This window comes from Martes martes, assembly GCF_963455335.1.
Source record: "Martes martes genome assembly, chromosome: 7".
Lineage (NCBI taxonomy): Eukaryota > Metazoa > Chordata > Mammalia > Carnivora > Mustelidae > Martes > Martes martes.
Genome location: NC_137894.1, coordinates 134,366,878 through 134,382,733, shown reverse-complemented (window position 1 = coordinate 134,382,733; position 15,856 = coordinate 134,366,878). Strand labels below are relative to the sequence as shown.

At 40.8% G+C, this 15,856-nt stretch overlaps 1 protein-coding gene across 4 annotated transcripts in view; it reads right to left on the bottom strand.

Moving 5' to 3' along the window:
- The window catches only part of UNC79 (unc-79 homolog, NALCN channel complex subunit), a gene marked incomplete at its 5' end in the record, with an annotated part of 191,813 nt that overhangs the window by 91,018 nt on the left and 84,939 nt on the right, over positions 1-15,856 (bottom strand). For 3 of the 4 annotated variants that reach the window (XM_080808710.1, XM_080808711.1, XM_080808709.1), the window contains 6 exons: positions 5,674-5,853; positions 6,476-6,677; positions 8,350-8,531; positions 10,340-10,497; positions 14,620-14,768; positions 14,872-14,951. In XM_080808710.1, the coding sequence (XP_080664836.1) occupies positions 5,674-5,853; positions 6,476-6,677; positions 8,350-8,531; positions 10,340-10,497; positions 14,620-14,768; positions 14,872-14,951 (951 nt within the window). Of the gene's footprint in view, positions 1-4,130; positions 4,197-5,673; positions 5,854-6,475; positions 6,678-8,349; positions 8,532-10,339; positions 10,498-14,619; positions 14,769-14,871; positions 14,952-15,856 lie in introns of all 4 variants that reach the window. The other variant, XM_080808708.1, reaches the window with a different exon arrangement.

Genomic DNA, 15,856 nt, shown 5'->3' with positions numbered 1-15,856 from the left:
AGAGTCCATAGTCTCTCAAGGTTCATCTCCCTCTCCGATTCCCCCCCACCATTTTCCCCTTCCAGCTCCTAATGTCCTCCATGCTAATCCTTATGTTCCACAAATAGCTGAAACCATATGATAATTGTCTTTCTCTGTTTGACTTATTTCACTCAGCATAATCTTCTCCAGTTCCATCCATGTCGATGCAAGTGGTAGGTATTCATCCTTTCTGATGGCTGAGTAATATTCCACTATGGACCACATCTTTATCCATTCATCTGTTGAAGGGCATCTCAGCTCCTACCACAGTTTGGCTATTGTGGACACTGCTGCAATGAACACAGGGGTGCACATGCCTCTTCTTTTTCACTACATCTGTATCTTTGGGGTAAATACCCAGTATGTTGCTAATTCTAATTATACCACCTCACTGATCTCCTAGCCCATTAACCCAACTTCACAGCAGGTGTGTTGTGTGTGCCCACAGCAGAAGGGCTATAAAGTTGGGGCCAGTGACTAACTCCACACTGTCCTATGCTCCCCATCCCTGCCTTTGCCTCTTCCTATCTCACATCCGGGCCTTTACATCCTATCCACCAGTCAAGGTCTGGCTGGAAAACCGCCTCTTCACCAGACCATCCTTGCTGCCCCCAACTCTCCTCCTGCTGCACCTGATAGGAACCATCCCATGGCACTGGCACACTCACTCGAGAGGAGAGTTTGCCTATGTTCACACTATATCTCCCTTCCTTGGCTATATATAAGCTGATGGGGAGTATAAAAATTTCTGATGTATCTTTGCACTCTTTATATTTCCTAGTATTGAAGGTGCCCAGTAAATGTTCAACAGAAACTGCCACTTCCCAAAACATTCTTTCCAACAAGGGCATTCCTATTAAAATAACTGTTCTCTTTGAGTTGTGGGGGCTTAATGATCAACAAGCATTTTGCAAGCTAATGAAGGATGTGAGTTGTTAACCACCTCTAGAAAGAAAGAGAGAGCCCAAAGAGAAGTAATTCGGGGTTTTAGGCTGGGACACTAATGGGGGGGGCGCAAGGGGATGGTGGGAGAGGGCCATACAAGAAAGTTTTACTAGTGCTCCCTAGCACTGGACACCTTCTCTTGATACAAATTCAGACCAAGAGATTTCGAGATTTCTCTCAAGCTGGAGTAGAATTGAGGGTATCCATGTTACTTTAGGGATTAGGACATTTCTAGATCCATCTGTGCGTCTTAAATGGGAAGGTCTCTTGGTGTGGATGTTCATGACCTTAAGGCACACTGTAGCAGACATGAATGCCCAGGTTAGCTTTATAACCAGACTGGTGTCTTCATGTGCCACAGGGCAGGAACCCCCTAAGACCAATGCATCAATAGGTAGTTAGAGCGGAAAGAAAGCAAGTCAAGTCTCCTGCACCCAAGCATTAGTACCCAACTAGTTAGTTATAAGTGATCTTGAGTAAATTATCTAAGCAAAATTAATTAATCCTGAGGACCCTGGTTTTCCTGTCCATATGTAAAGCAAAAAAAAAATTGTAATAATACTTCACATATATCCAGAGTCATTATGAAATCAAAATTAGTTTATTTGTATTAAAAACTCTTAATAGATAGAGAGATACTGTACATATATGAAGTGTTGTTATTCTTATTATTATATACCTACCATTGTTTAATCATTCATTCCAGGGGATGAGGTACAGGATATAATTAAGTTCCCCGTGACCATGTTTGGTAGATAGCAGTTTTTCAGTGTTGTGCTATGAAAACCTATCAAAACTATTATATTACCCTCAATTAATATTCAGCAGGTATTCTAAATCACCAAATATAATTCCTAGTTTTCACAGAATCAGTGAAAAGATACCTTAATTATAATAATAATTATAATTAATTATAATAATAATTATAATAATTATATAATATTATATAATAATTATAATTATAATTTTACCAACTTCAGATTAGCAGGTGAAACTGTGTATTTCACCAATTAGGATTAAATAAAGGTTTTGAGCACTTACTGGCATTCACCACAAATGCCTTGTACAAGAGATCAAGAAGCCCAGGCTTGAGACCCAAATCTGTCACCAACAAGCTTGTGAAACAGGTTCCTCTCTGGAAACTTCCGCTTCCTCTTCTATAAAATGAGAACGTTAACATATCTCTAATATTCCAGTTGTAATTTCCTATGAATTTCATTCACATGAGCTAAGGTCTTTGACCTGACTCATGAAAGTCATAAAGGAATACAGCTCTGCCCTAGCCTTGTGGAATATACCTTCTCTACAAATGTATTTCTGGTGCAACATGTGCTGTGGGTAATATGTGAAAGCTAAGATCAGGAAGCCGGCCGTTCTGAATCCCATGCCAAGAGGGCTCAGCCTAAACAGCAGTTAAAGTGAACTCTTGCTGCATAATTATAGGACAGAGGCTTTGTTTCAGGCCCGATCAAGAAGAGGTCTTGCACAGACTAGCTCAAGACTTCCACTAAACGAAAGGATGTTCAGTAAGTAGCAAGTCCTTCAGCTTCCATGTAATCGGTATCGTAAACCATCCTGTACAATTTTAGGATTATCCTAGCATGTCTTTGTTCCCAAGTCAAAAAACTTACTGTCTAGTAAATAATAATGCAAAAATGAGAAACTAGTCTGAAAGGGCCTTATAAGGTAAGCCAGCTACTTCCAAATCTATGCAAGTTTTTATTATGGTATGTTGTGTAAATTATCTTTCCAGAAGCTTTAACATTATATTTAATATACACAATGCCCACAGTCAGCCCCATTTCCATCTGGTCCCTTTTGGTAAGACACATAGAAGCCTAGAGGCTTTTTTTTTTTTTTTTTAACTTCAGGAAACATAGGTATCCACTTTCCCAAAGAGATGTGAGAAGACTCTTTGAGATTGTGAAAATGGTTAATAAGAATTAAGTAAAGACTTTAATTGAATAATTAATTCAAATAAGCCTTAGGACAAAAAGAAAAGATGGGGTAAAATAAAGATAATTTGTGAAATTGCTTAAGAGCACCTCAAAAAGACTTCACTGAAGGGGACCTAGATGGACTTCCCATTGTAATGGAGCTCAGGATTAGAAGTTCTTACTTTTACTCCCCTTTTAATCCCAGTACAGTTGAGGCCTGAGTGACACAGAAAACAAGGCAGAGGGACTTGGCCAAAGATTTGCTAATCCTCCTTTCTCAACAATTTTAGAAGAGAAAATACAGTCTGGCCAACACCTGCCTTTGGCATTCATAATCTTTGGGGCCTTCTCTTCCCCTCCATTCCCACCCCTAGCTACTGCTCTTTTTGGCGTCACGTTTGTAAAACTTAGTGTACACGATCTCGAAAACCTCCTTACTTGAAATTCTCCTTCTGAGGCCATTTTTAAAACTGTTCTTAGATGAAACACCAAATGTTCTATAGCATGATACACAGGTGGTAGTTACCAAGTTTGTTGTCGACAAATAAGCACCTATTCAGAACCCTTCGCAATCTTCCTAATGCACCATGCCACCATTTGTGTAGCTAACGTTCGGTCTGTGACAGCCTTGCCTGTGTCCCTTCAACCCTTAGGATCCTTCATGATAAACTACAATCTCTCATGGGACATCGAATGGTAGTTACACTGTAGTGAGTCGAATATGATCCTATGGTCCTCCAAACAATCGAAATCCTCCTTTCTCTGAGACACAGAAATGCATGTAGAGTTGCAAAGAATCAAGAATGGCTACGGGGATGAGTGAATGATGGTGGCTCAAATGTATAACCTTTGAAAATGTCAATGAAATGTATGTTTTTCCTATAGCGGATATATATGAACATAATATTTCTATGTGTAAAGACACATACAAATAGAAGTACTATGTATAGGTCTGGTCGTATTGGCTCTCTGGGGAAAAGTGCATATTCAGGTAACATGATACTTCTTACTGGACCAAAAGTTAATGGGATCCAAAGTCATCTGCCCTAGTAAGATAGAAAGAATTGCTAGGTCACGGGTTCAAATGCATGAGCATCTGGGGTAGGACCCTTCAAGTTTGCAAGTCCTAAATATAGCACTCTGGCCCAGTTAGAGACACTGCATTCTTCACCTTGACCACCTGGGATAGACACTTGCACACAGCCCTTCCACGTCAGAAGTACCCACCTGGTGTCTGTTCGGGTGTCCCACCGAGAGCTGGAGCAGACTGCTCATGCCTGGTCAACCTCATAGCTTAAAAATCAACAACAACTCTATTTAAATAAGCATTAAAAACAACTTGAGCCTAGAAAATATACTCAGTGCTAACTCACTGGTTAGTAGGAACAGGTTTAAGTTTAGTTTTCCTACTTGTCATTAACATCGCATAAAAGATGTTTGCGTCACAAAAGCTTTGTGGTTTTATGTGAATCTCAAGAACATTCTTTAGTGTTATTTCCATTCTTAATCTTCAAAATTGTCATGTGAATCAATTAGCGAGAAAGGACAATAAGTAAACCTGATATCCCAAAGTGGCTGGTTAAGTTATAAAAGAGCTGGGAAATTCATAGAAATTATAATTTATTTCATCTAGATATTGGTTTCTAGGATCTGATTCGGTCTTCTCTGGGGCCTAGCACTCCTACGGGTTATTCTTAAATGACCACTTGCTAGAATCTCTGTTCCCTGAAAAACTGAGTTACTGATCGCTTAAAGGGCTTTCATTGACTTCTTCCAAAGTTCACAATACCACATTTTCATAGCTTGTCTAAAATAGAGAAAAAATGCGATAAAAAAAACCAAATCATATTTGTGATTAAAAATGATTATGTTGTACAAGGCTGTCTTCCAATAAATGCCAATGAAAAAAGCAAACCTTTCCACTTCCGACAGGACAAGAAGTATGTTTTAGAGTGTTATGTGATGAATTTCACAGCAGTTATTTAAAAATTAAATCACTTGACAAATTTCACAAGTTAGTACCATATTTAAATATTCTCATTCACTAACATGGTGATTTAGTTATGAATTTTTAATTATTTGCCATTCATGAGCCATTGCTGATCATTAGAGTTCATTTAGTCATCTGGTAATTTAGGGGAAATTGTGTTCTCGTTCAAAGTGCCATATAAAGAAAGACCTTTATAAAACAAGCATACAGGGTCTTTTTTTTTTTTTAATTGGCAATGTAGCTTATTTTTATTTATAAATAATCTGGTGAAGCTGCACAGAAATTCAACTTCTCCTCAGCCTGGTGTTTTCTTTTCAAAAGCAACCATTATTTTTGGTTTGTCTGGGAGCTTGTTCGGCTGTCTCCATCATATGTGAAAAGCAAATGCACTCCACACTTCCACTCTGTCACCTCAACTGCCATGGGGTCTGGCCTGTCCTGGTCTTTTCCAGGGAGCTCTCAGGTTCCAGGGCCGGTGGTGTCCCCCTTCCTATCCTAGGATTCAGGAGCAGAGAGGCTGCGTCTACGTTTCTGGCCAGGCATGAGTGGATTTGCTGCCTTCTACTGCTGGACCAGGGCTTTGCTTCACCCACACACTGGACAAAGCCCCCCACCAGAGCACTGACATTCTTGGGGCGACCCTCTAGGGAATCTGAAGCCCAAACCTAGTGAAGGAGCTCCGTTGACTAAATAAGTTACTCTATGAACATTCAACAGGACAAGTCAGCCTCAGAAAGACATTAAACAGATTTAAAGGAAGGAGGGAAGAAGATACTCAACGAATTTTGGAGGTTAAGGTCTCGGGGAGGGAGAGCGCCCTCTTGGATTCCACGGGCCCCTTCACGCTGTCTCTCAGAGAACGCACACTCTTCTGGCGGTTCCTCGCAAAACGAGCCCTCTTGATCTTCCACAGTGCTGTGTCACTGAGGTTAGCGACATTGGTCCTTACAGCCGTGATAGCTTTGCAAAAGGAATCAGACGTTATTTTCTTTAATGGGCACAACGAGTTTGAAATAACCCAGCTGTGTATATTTTCAGGATTAAAGCACACCTTTCGTGGACACATGAATCACTCGTGGTGAGTCATAGAAAAAAATCATCACTACTGTCTATCACGACTATTGCCTGTGAGTCTTCTGCTTAGACCGTGAGATTACACTGTCTAATGTTTTTATTATCACTGGATACATAGTTGACTGACTCACTTTCCCCATCTATTTAGAGCTGTAGGTAACTAACAAGCATGCAAGGGTGAATTTGCAAGGTGCAAATGTATCTCACAAAATTGCTCACAAACACTGTAAACGTAACTACTGAATCATATTTAAGGAACACGCAGTCACAAAGGGTCACCATAGGTCCTCAAGGAAATGCAAAGGGTTTTGCTTCTGGAATGCCAGAAACCAGTTGATCTACAGATTACTACAGAGTTATTCAATAAATATTTAATAAACTGAGTTCATGAAGTAAGAGCCTCCTCCATAATGGGAAATTAGGCTACATACAGAGTATGGTCTGCTCATCTAGCAGACGTAAGAAAAGGAACTATGGCTGTTTAAAGCAAGTTCTTTGTTTTGCTTACTTGTAGGAAAAGGAAATTCTTTGTTACAATCCAAATGTAGCTGAGCTTCCAAAGAAAGGGTCTCAAATCTGTTGACAAAGAACTCCCAGCTCAAGGCAGGAATATCTTGCTTAAGAAAATGCAGGAGTAAAAGTTTGCTCAGTATTGTGGGTCTGTCTTTAACCACAGTATCAAACTGGAAATCAAGACAGAGACACAGACCCTGGGGCAGAGAGGGGGAAGAAAGTTTAAGTCAGACATAAACATCTAAGTTCCTTCAAAGCAAATACATTAAGCAAAGTCCGTGAAACAAGATAAAACCTCCTCGCTCCATACGTATAATGTGGAATGATCTGATTGAAATTTTCTTTGATTGCAAGTTTGGTAGAAATAAAATGCAGAAGAGGAACTTCTCCCAGTTGTAGAAAACCTCTTGAATTCTAGTTCAGAAATCTACACTAAATGTAGGTTATTGGCTTTCAGATGCATTCATTAATAACCATTTAATCCAAAAGCTCTCAAACCAATGTGGTTTTTTTTCCATGTCTGTAGTTTCTATTAAAAGAAGCATACTTCCAAAGCTACACTTGAGAATACACAAATACGAGTTTCTAATTTCCTTTCAATGCTAAATGCCATGGTTCTAAAAGAAAGTAAACTCATTTTGTCTTCTTGGAACATGAGTGGCACACAGAATCTTAAAAAATCAAGTTGGACTGACTGAGCATCTGTTTCTCCCATGTATGACTCTGCTTACCATTCCCCCTTTCCTAACTGAATGAAACCTAAAAACCGTAATTCATGCAAGCATTCTATTAATTCATTCAACTCTCAACTACTGAGTGCCTTCTATGTTCCAGGCGCTGGGCTGGAAGACTACCTAGTCTTTAAGACCAACAGAGCATCCAGAAGACAACTGGGAATTTTGATAAGGGAGGCTGTGGGTCCACAGTCCGCCAAACCACCGAATTTCCCAGATCCTGCACTTTCTTCTTGGTCTCTTTTAGAGGAAGCAGGGTATAGACACAGATACAGTCAAGAATGTGGACTTTATTATGACTCACAACCTGAGTCTGCTCTGCCATATACTAGCCACGTGACCCCGAAAAAGCTACCTACCCTACCCCTTCCAACCCTCGGCTTCTCTATCTGTAAAATGGGAACCCTCAAGGTTATCGTGGGGATTAAATGAGACAATGGAGATGAGACACTTAACCCACTGTCCTGGAAAGACAGTATCTGTTTGACAAATTTTAACTCTTGCCATTATTATTAGTTTTCATTATAACGACACTGTAATAAACCGGGAGCTAATGTGGGAAATCAGGAGATCAGGACTTCGGAGGTTCTAGTCTCTGTTCTTCCACTAACTCGCTCTGTGTCCTGTGACAAGTCATGTTATCTGAGACTTGGTTTCTTCAATTATAAAATTAAGGTGCCAAATAAAATAAATAAGCAACTCTCTCCAGGTCTCGTATTTCATGTTGCTTTGACTTTCATTTTAGTAGGCGTATTTGCCTTCTCAGATCTTGCTTCGATTTATATTATAATTCGTCACAGAGATGATTTCTCTTAGTGTCTAGCCTCTAATGACAAGAGCTCCCAGCCCAGGGACCAGCTAAATAGTACAAGATAAACCAGCTGAGTTCACAAATCTGCCACACAAAAAAAACATTATACAATTCCTGTCTCTGTCAAAAGTGGTTTCACCATATGGACAAAGATTGAAAAGAAAGTAGGAAGAAATAAGAACAAGGGGTCTTTAATAAAGTGTGTTTCTGGGATTTTTCTCCATTTAAAAACTCCCCCATGCTTGCCGCCGTCATCATCAGTCCTACATATGCTCAGCAGAGCACCATCCGAGGAGCACGCAACACACATCCAAGGGACGTCACCTGCAATGCTGGCCTCTTTATGGTGTCAAGCAGGAGACCGGCCCGGGTAGCCACCGCTGGGTTGACGTCCTCCACAGCGGTGAGAAAGCAGCAGAAGGCATGTGCCAGCGAGTACTTCAGCAGGTGGTTTTTGGTCACTGAGTGAATGTCCAAAAATCTACAAATTACAGCCACTTTTTCCACTGCAGAGTAAAAGGAGAGGACAAAAAAACGGACACTTACTTAGACAAGAACAGAACCCACAAAGAAAAAGTCAACTCTGGGTCCCCCACACCCTGCTTTGAGAAACTAAAAGGAAATTCTTTTTTTTTTTTTTTAAGATTTTTTTTTTTATTTGTTCATTTGACAGAGAGAGATCACAAGTAATTAGAGAGGCAGGCAGAGAGAGAGGGGGAAGTGGGCTCCCCACTGAGCAGAGAGCCCGACGCGGGGCTTGATCCCAGGACCCTGAGATCATGACCTGAACCAAAGGCAGAAACGTAACCCACTGAGCCATCCACGTGCCCCCCAAAGGAAATTCTGATGCCCCCTTCTTGAATGTTCCATTTCATCTGTCTGACAGAGACCATTTCTACCTAGCACAGTACTTTCCTGTTGGGCAGCCTTGATTTAACTGTGGGTTGTCTTTTTTTTTTTTTTTTTAATGGTCTTCCCCATTGTTTAACTCAAACTATACTTCAAAATACTCAAAATGCCTCCACGCTCATTTCTTTGTCCATTCCAGGCCCTTCTGCGGACCACACAGGGAGACAGGAGGTGCCCACCAGACCTGGCTTTAGAGTCTGGACCCCCTAATACCCTGAGGAACCATATGCTCCTGGCACCTTGATCGTGGACTTCCCAGCATCCAGAACTGTGAGAAAATAAATGTCTGTTGTTTAAGTCCCCTCAGACAGTGGTATTAACGAATGTGTAATAGTTAACCCACCTAATGGAACTTCCATTCCTTGGTCACATTTTGGAGACACTGAAACACAGAGAACCATTCTGAACACCATGGCATTGTGGGCCCTCCTTGCTGCTCCCGAGGATGGGAGTCCTAGCAGACTGGGGTGACAGTGAAGGCAGCCGATGCGAGGCTAGAAGAACATGCCCAGGTTCCTTCCTTACCATATTCCTCTGAGAACTTGCCATTCTCAGCACCAGGAAATCATACCCATCACTGCCCCAGACTTGATCCCTGATGCTTCAGCGGAAAGGGTCTAACAGCAGAGATTCTCAAATATCACTGAATTACCTGGAGACCTTGTTAAAAATGTACATTCCTGGCCTTACCCCATAAGATTCTAATTCAGTAGGTCTAGGAATGGGGCCCAACCACCTGTGTGTTTAAGGAACATTCCCAGTTACTTTGATACAAGTAACTTATTGCATTATGTCATATTATATATTATATTGACTACATAATATCATGTATCATGTTAACTGTATAATTTATCATTCAAGCCAGGATCCATTTGAGAGTAAACAAGCATACAATTAACAAATACACCTGGACAACAGGCATAAACTAGGACTATCCTAGGCAGACCTGAACAGGGCCATCCTACCTGAGGACCACTCTGCAAAATACTATTATAAAGCAAAATACTATTATAAAGCAAGCTCAGTTAAGTAGAATCACCAAAGAACACTAGCAAGGAAGGCAGTACTCTTTAAAAAGAAAGGAGGAGGGACACCTGGGTGGCTCAGTCAGTTGAGCATCCAACTCTTAATTTTGGCTCAGGTCATGATCTCAGTGTCATGAGATCAACCCCTGCATCAGGCTCTATAATCAGCGCAGGGTCTGCTCGAGATTCTCTCTCCCTCCCCGTGTCTCCCCACTTGTATGCATGCTCTCCCTCTCTCCCTCTAAATAAATAAAAAAGTAAATAAATAAAAATTTTAAAGGAAAATATAGAAAGAAAGGAGGGTCAACAAGAGACATCATGATTGGACATCCGGTTTACCTTGTGACCCCCCGAGAATTTTTAAGCTAATACAGAGGTACCTGCTTCAAACCTCATCTTCCAGTCTTTGCTGTTGAAATTGCCATTTATGATTGTCCAGAAGATGTCAGCACCATGAGGAAGTGACAAAGCATGGAGAAGCAGAGGAACTGCCAATGAAGATAGTTGGGAGAACTCAGATTTGACGACTCTCCACAGGCTGAGGAAGCAAGAAGCAAAGTGGTTACAGTTATGATAACCTTTCTAGAAAGCAAACACCATTATCTCAGTTTATGGGATCTGTCATTAACAGGCAGCTGGTAGGGATGCTTTTTGATACTCATCCACAAGACTATAAACCTCTGATAAACCTGTTCATTTTCTTAAAGAAATTGCTTTTATGTAACAACACAGAAAAACACTACTTAATACTACATTTTAACATAAAAAATAAAAGTTGTATATTAGAAATTCAAGTATATAAATGAGCAATGACTTAAAAATATACAAAATTGATATTAGTTCTGTTAAGATGATATGGTAAAAAGTGATTTTTTTAAAAATTTTCTTATAGTGAATATCTGGAGAGATTTGTTGAGTTTGCCTGCCCAGCAGCCCTTCCTCTTTATTCTAGCAAAGAACAACTCTATTTCTATTAAGAACAACCTCTCCACCAACCTCTCCATCATAAGAGTAAACACAAAACTGGGTTGATCAAGGTAGTTGAAGGAAGCAAACTATATGCAGCACTGCTAGAAAACCATCCCAGTGACAAAAAAGCCTGGATTTCACCAGTTCCCTAGGGCTTTCCCAATTCTCTAGGGCAGCCTTCTTTGAAATCAGGAAGATAGTGTCCTTCCCCAGATCCCTTGATTTTTCATCATGGCTTTTGTGTCAGGGTGGTACTTTGAGGAAAAAACTGGGTTATGTAGCCCAAAGGCTGAGCCAGAGATCCCACAGCACCAGAAATCCATGGGGCTTGGGGAAATGTCCTGTAGAGGCTGCCTTTATTTACCTGTTTGTTTGTTTGGGGGGTGGCAGGGCAGAGAGACAGAAAGAGAGAATCTCAAGCAGGCTCCATGCTCAATGAGCCACCTAATACAGAGCTTGATCTCAAGACCCTGATAAGATCATGACCTGAGCTGAAATCAAGAGTCGGACACTTGAAAGAAGTTCCTGTGGCTGATGTTGAAGAGGTTACTGCTTATGTTCTCCTCTAGGATTTTGATAGATTCCTGCCTCATGTTGAGGTCTTTTATCCATTTTGTTTATCTTTGTGTATGGTGAAGGAGAAGGAAACAAAAGTGAAAATGAACTTTTGGCACTTCATCAAGATCAGAAGCTTCTACACATGGCAAAGGAAACAGTCAACAAAACAAAGAGGCAACCCACGGAATGGGAGAAGATATTCGCAAATGACATTACAAAGGGCTGATATCCAAGATCATAAAGAACTCCTCAAACTCAACACACACAAAACAGATAATCGCATCAAAAAATGGGCAGAAGACATGAATAGACACTTCTTCAAAGAAGACATACAAATGGCTAACAGACACATGAAAAAATGCTCATCATCATTAGCCATCAGGGAGATTCAAATCAAAACCACATTGAGATATCACCTTACACCAGTTAGAATGGCCAAAATTAACAAGACAGTAAGCAACAACTGTTGGAGAAGATATGGAGAAAGGGGAACCCTCTTACATTGTTGGGGGAATGCAAGTTGGTGCAGCCACTTTGGAAAACAGTGTGGGGATTACTTAAGAAATTAAAAATAGAGCTACCTTATGGCCCGGCAATTGCACTACTGGGTATTTAACCCAAAGATACAGATGTAGTGAAAAGGGCCATCTGCACCCCAATGTTCATAGCGGCAACAGCCACAGTTGCCAAACTGTGGAAGGAACCAAGATGCCCTTCAACAGATGAATGGATAAGGAAGATGTGGTCCATATATACAGTGGAGTATTATGCCTCCATCAGAAAGGATGAATACCCAACTTTTGTATCAACATGGACAGGACTGGAAGAGATTACGCTGGGTGAAATAAGTCAAGGAAAGAGAGTCAATTATCCTATGGTTTTACTTACTTGTGGAGCATAAGGAATAACACAGAGGACATTAGGAGATGGAGAGGAGAAGTGAGTTTGGGGGAAATTGGAGGGAGAGACAAACCATGAGAGACTGTGGACTCTGAGAAACAAACTGAGGGTTTTGGAGGGGAGGGAGGTGGGGGGTTGGCTGAGCCTAGTGGTGGGTATCATGGAGGCCACGTATTGCATGGAGCACTGGGTATGGTGCATAAACAATGAATTTTGGAACACTGAAAAAAAAATTTAAAAAAAAATTAAAAAAAATTTTTTTAAATTAAAAAAAAAAAAGAGTCAGACACAACGAACTGAGCCACCCTGGTGCACCCTACAGAGGCTGTTTTAACAATAAAAGTTGTCCTACTTAGTAGTCCCACTCCAGAGAATGAAGAGAGCTTCTGCCTAACTCCCGATCCTACTCCTTCATGGCTTTTGCCTGGACTTGTTCATCTACCTGTTCAGATCAGTCCTACTCTTCCCCACATCCAAGTCAGCCGAGCCTACCCTTCTACCAGCTCCTCCTGTTCCACCTGTGGAACTCCCATTTTATTGTGAGGAAACTTTTGCAGACTCTCCACTTTTCCCATTCCATGTTCTGCACTGGGTTGAACAGTGTCCCCACCCAAGAGACTCCCAATCCTGACTAAGACTTCTTTTCCCTCTGTTTCATATTCTTCTTCCAAACATCAATCCTCTTCTGATTCCATTTGCCTCCCATCTTAGACTGGATCTCAGAGGCAACCATTTCCTCCCTGCAAAATTCCTCGTCCCCACTTCCACCATAATCAAATCACAAATTCCTACTCCTGAATAAACCCACATTGCCCCCCTTTTCTCATCCACTCCCAGGCCCCAGAACCAACTTGGTCCTACTAATTCCTACTAACTTCCACCACAAGCTGGCGCTAGCTAAGCTCAGCTTGACACGGCAGCAGGCCAGTCTTAGATTTCTTCTGGTTGACACCCTACTGATTTCCTCCATGAGCGATTCCATACATTTTTCCATGTTCTTTGAGCTCCCAACCTAATCTCTAACCTCTTCCCTCTCAGGAAAAGACATCAGGATGCACTACTCTTAAGGTTCAGTAATGAGCTTCCCTTGATACTTTATTTCTCTTTTCCTCAAAATACATCTCCTTTCAAAGAAAAGAGCCTCCCTCCTCTCATCCACCCAGCCTTCATTCTTGATCATATACTCTTGTCTTCCAGGACCTCGCTCTACCAGCTACTCCCTTTCCTCTGATCCCTTTCACTGACCATAAATATTTTCAGATCTTTCTCCTAAAAATCCTTGACATACTCTCAATGCCCATCCAAATGGACATTGAAACCAAGTATCTTGGTTTATCCAAGATCTTGGTCTACATTATACTAATTGTTTGAGGTTATTATGAAGAGCACCCCTTCTTCACTCTCAAAAGTAAATAATGTGAAGAATAAATTATGTGGTCACCTTCTGTATAAATAACATTCACCCCCTTCCAAACAAGACTACAAATTCCCAAAGTACCTAGGGTAATAATATATATAGCAAGCCCCCAGTGATATCTGTTGAATGAATGAATAAACAAAGGGAAAAAATGTGTGAAAAGACAGGAGCCTCAAGTCGGTTTTGTCACAAGTTAACCAAGCCAACGTCTTCTTTCTTCTTACTACCTCATTCTCTTACATTTAAATGAGGATACTATTTTTCTGACTTACTTTCAGGAAGATTCTAATAGTTATTTTGAGTTATTTTCTTCTCAAGCAGAAAAACATTATCTAAATCCAGGACAATATTTTATTATTTTTCTCAAAATGCTTCTGCAGTCTCTAAAAATACCATATCAGACAATATGTGGAGAGGTTTTTGGTGTCTATTGGAAGTTCTACTTCAAGTAAGAAATCAAGTGAGTCTTTGGTATTAATATTATACTAGATGATACAACATAGATAGTGACTTAGTAATGTTGACATTTTTCTAAGGGACACTATACCGTTAAGATGTCCAACAACTGATAAACAAATAATCCTTATTTTGCCTCTTCTATTTCCACAGTGTCTAGCAAAACAAATTACTATTCTTCATGTTGACATACTTAAACGTTAGACTTGGCAAAAGAAATGAAAGTTATTCCCATAGGCATTTTGTCCTGGCTAAGAGAAGTGGCCCAAACGAGGTGGTAAGCCTTGTCCTGACTTTGATTTTCACAGCTAAAGCCTAAAATATAAACAACAACAACAAAAACCTGCTAGGATGACATACCTTGCAATCAACATATGATCCTGAATGTAGGCTAAAAATTGAGGATGGTCTTTTCTAGCAATGTATAAACACTCTCCATGTAGACAGAGAATCTTCAGGCAATTGAGCATATTAAAAAGAATGTCTGGCTCTTCAAACTTCGCCATTTCCTACACGAAGAAACACGTGGTTACTATTGAGATACCTAAAAGAGCAATGCTATCGTACCAAAATACATCAAAAATACATACAAAAATACGTCAAAAAAAATACCTGGAAAATGGTGTATATTAGCCTCAAAGTTACAGGAAGCTGTTGGTAGCAAAACTTTCTCTCAGTGTCATTCTTTATTGCTGGAAAGAAATAATTACACGAGGGTTAGCCTAGTTTCTCCTTTACCCCACCACTCATGACCTGATCAAGACCGTAAAATCAAAAGGACTGAAAATAAATACACGATATGTTGAAAGGCATTTTGTGCAATATTTTTATTTGCTTCTCCAAAGTGGCATATATCCCTTCTGTGATGCCAGTGCAGGAAACCTTCTAGATTCAGGGCTCTCAGCCTCCATGTAGCCCACCATATATATTCAGATGTCCTTGGCTCCCTAAAGCAACCCCAGCCTGGTCCTGTACTCCTGTGGGCAGGGAGTTCTGTTGCCACCTGAAGGGGCCTGGCCTTTGGCTAGGTACATCTTGCTTATTGAAAAGGAGGTAAGAACGTCTTAAGGAGACGTTCAAGTTGTATCAGCACCTAAGGAAGAATTTATCCCGTGGAATCATGCCAAAGGGACTGTCTGAAAGAAGCTAGGCATATTCAAATCAGAACAACTACTCATGGTTTTAGTCTTCTTGTGAGTCTCTCGAACTCTCGGAGTATATACTAATCAGTTCACTGGTGGTCTTCCGCTTCCCTGCATTTTAAATACTTGTTATCGACCCTTGAGTCTATTTTTTCTAGCAAGTGTGAGAGTTTTTAAAAGTATTTTTAGTGGAGGATATATCTAAGAGCTATAAGAAACAGGCACCAGGCCACACATGCAGAAACAGGAAATAGTCTGAAAGGAAGGAGGAATCACAGAACACATGTTGATCGAACGCGTTTGCTCTGACAGAGGAGCCCAAGACTGCGGCCTGGAGGCCCGCAGAGCAGAAGCGGGACTGGGCTCAGAGCAGCAGGGAAGGCTGGTCTTGGACGAAGATTAAGGCAGAGACAATTTATAACTGTGACCTGCAACACAGCAGGGAAAAAAGGCAG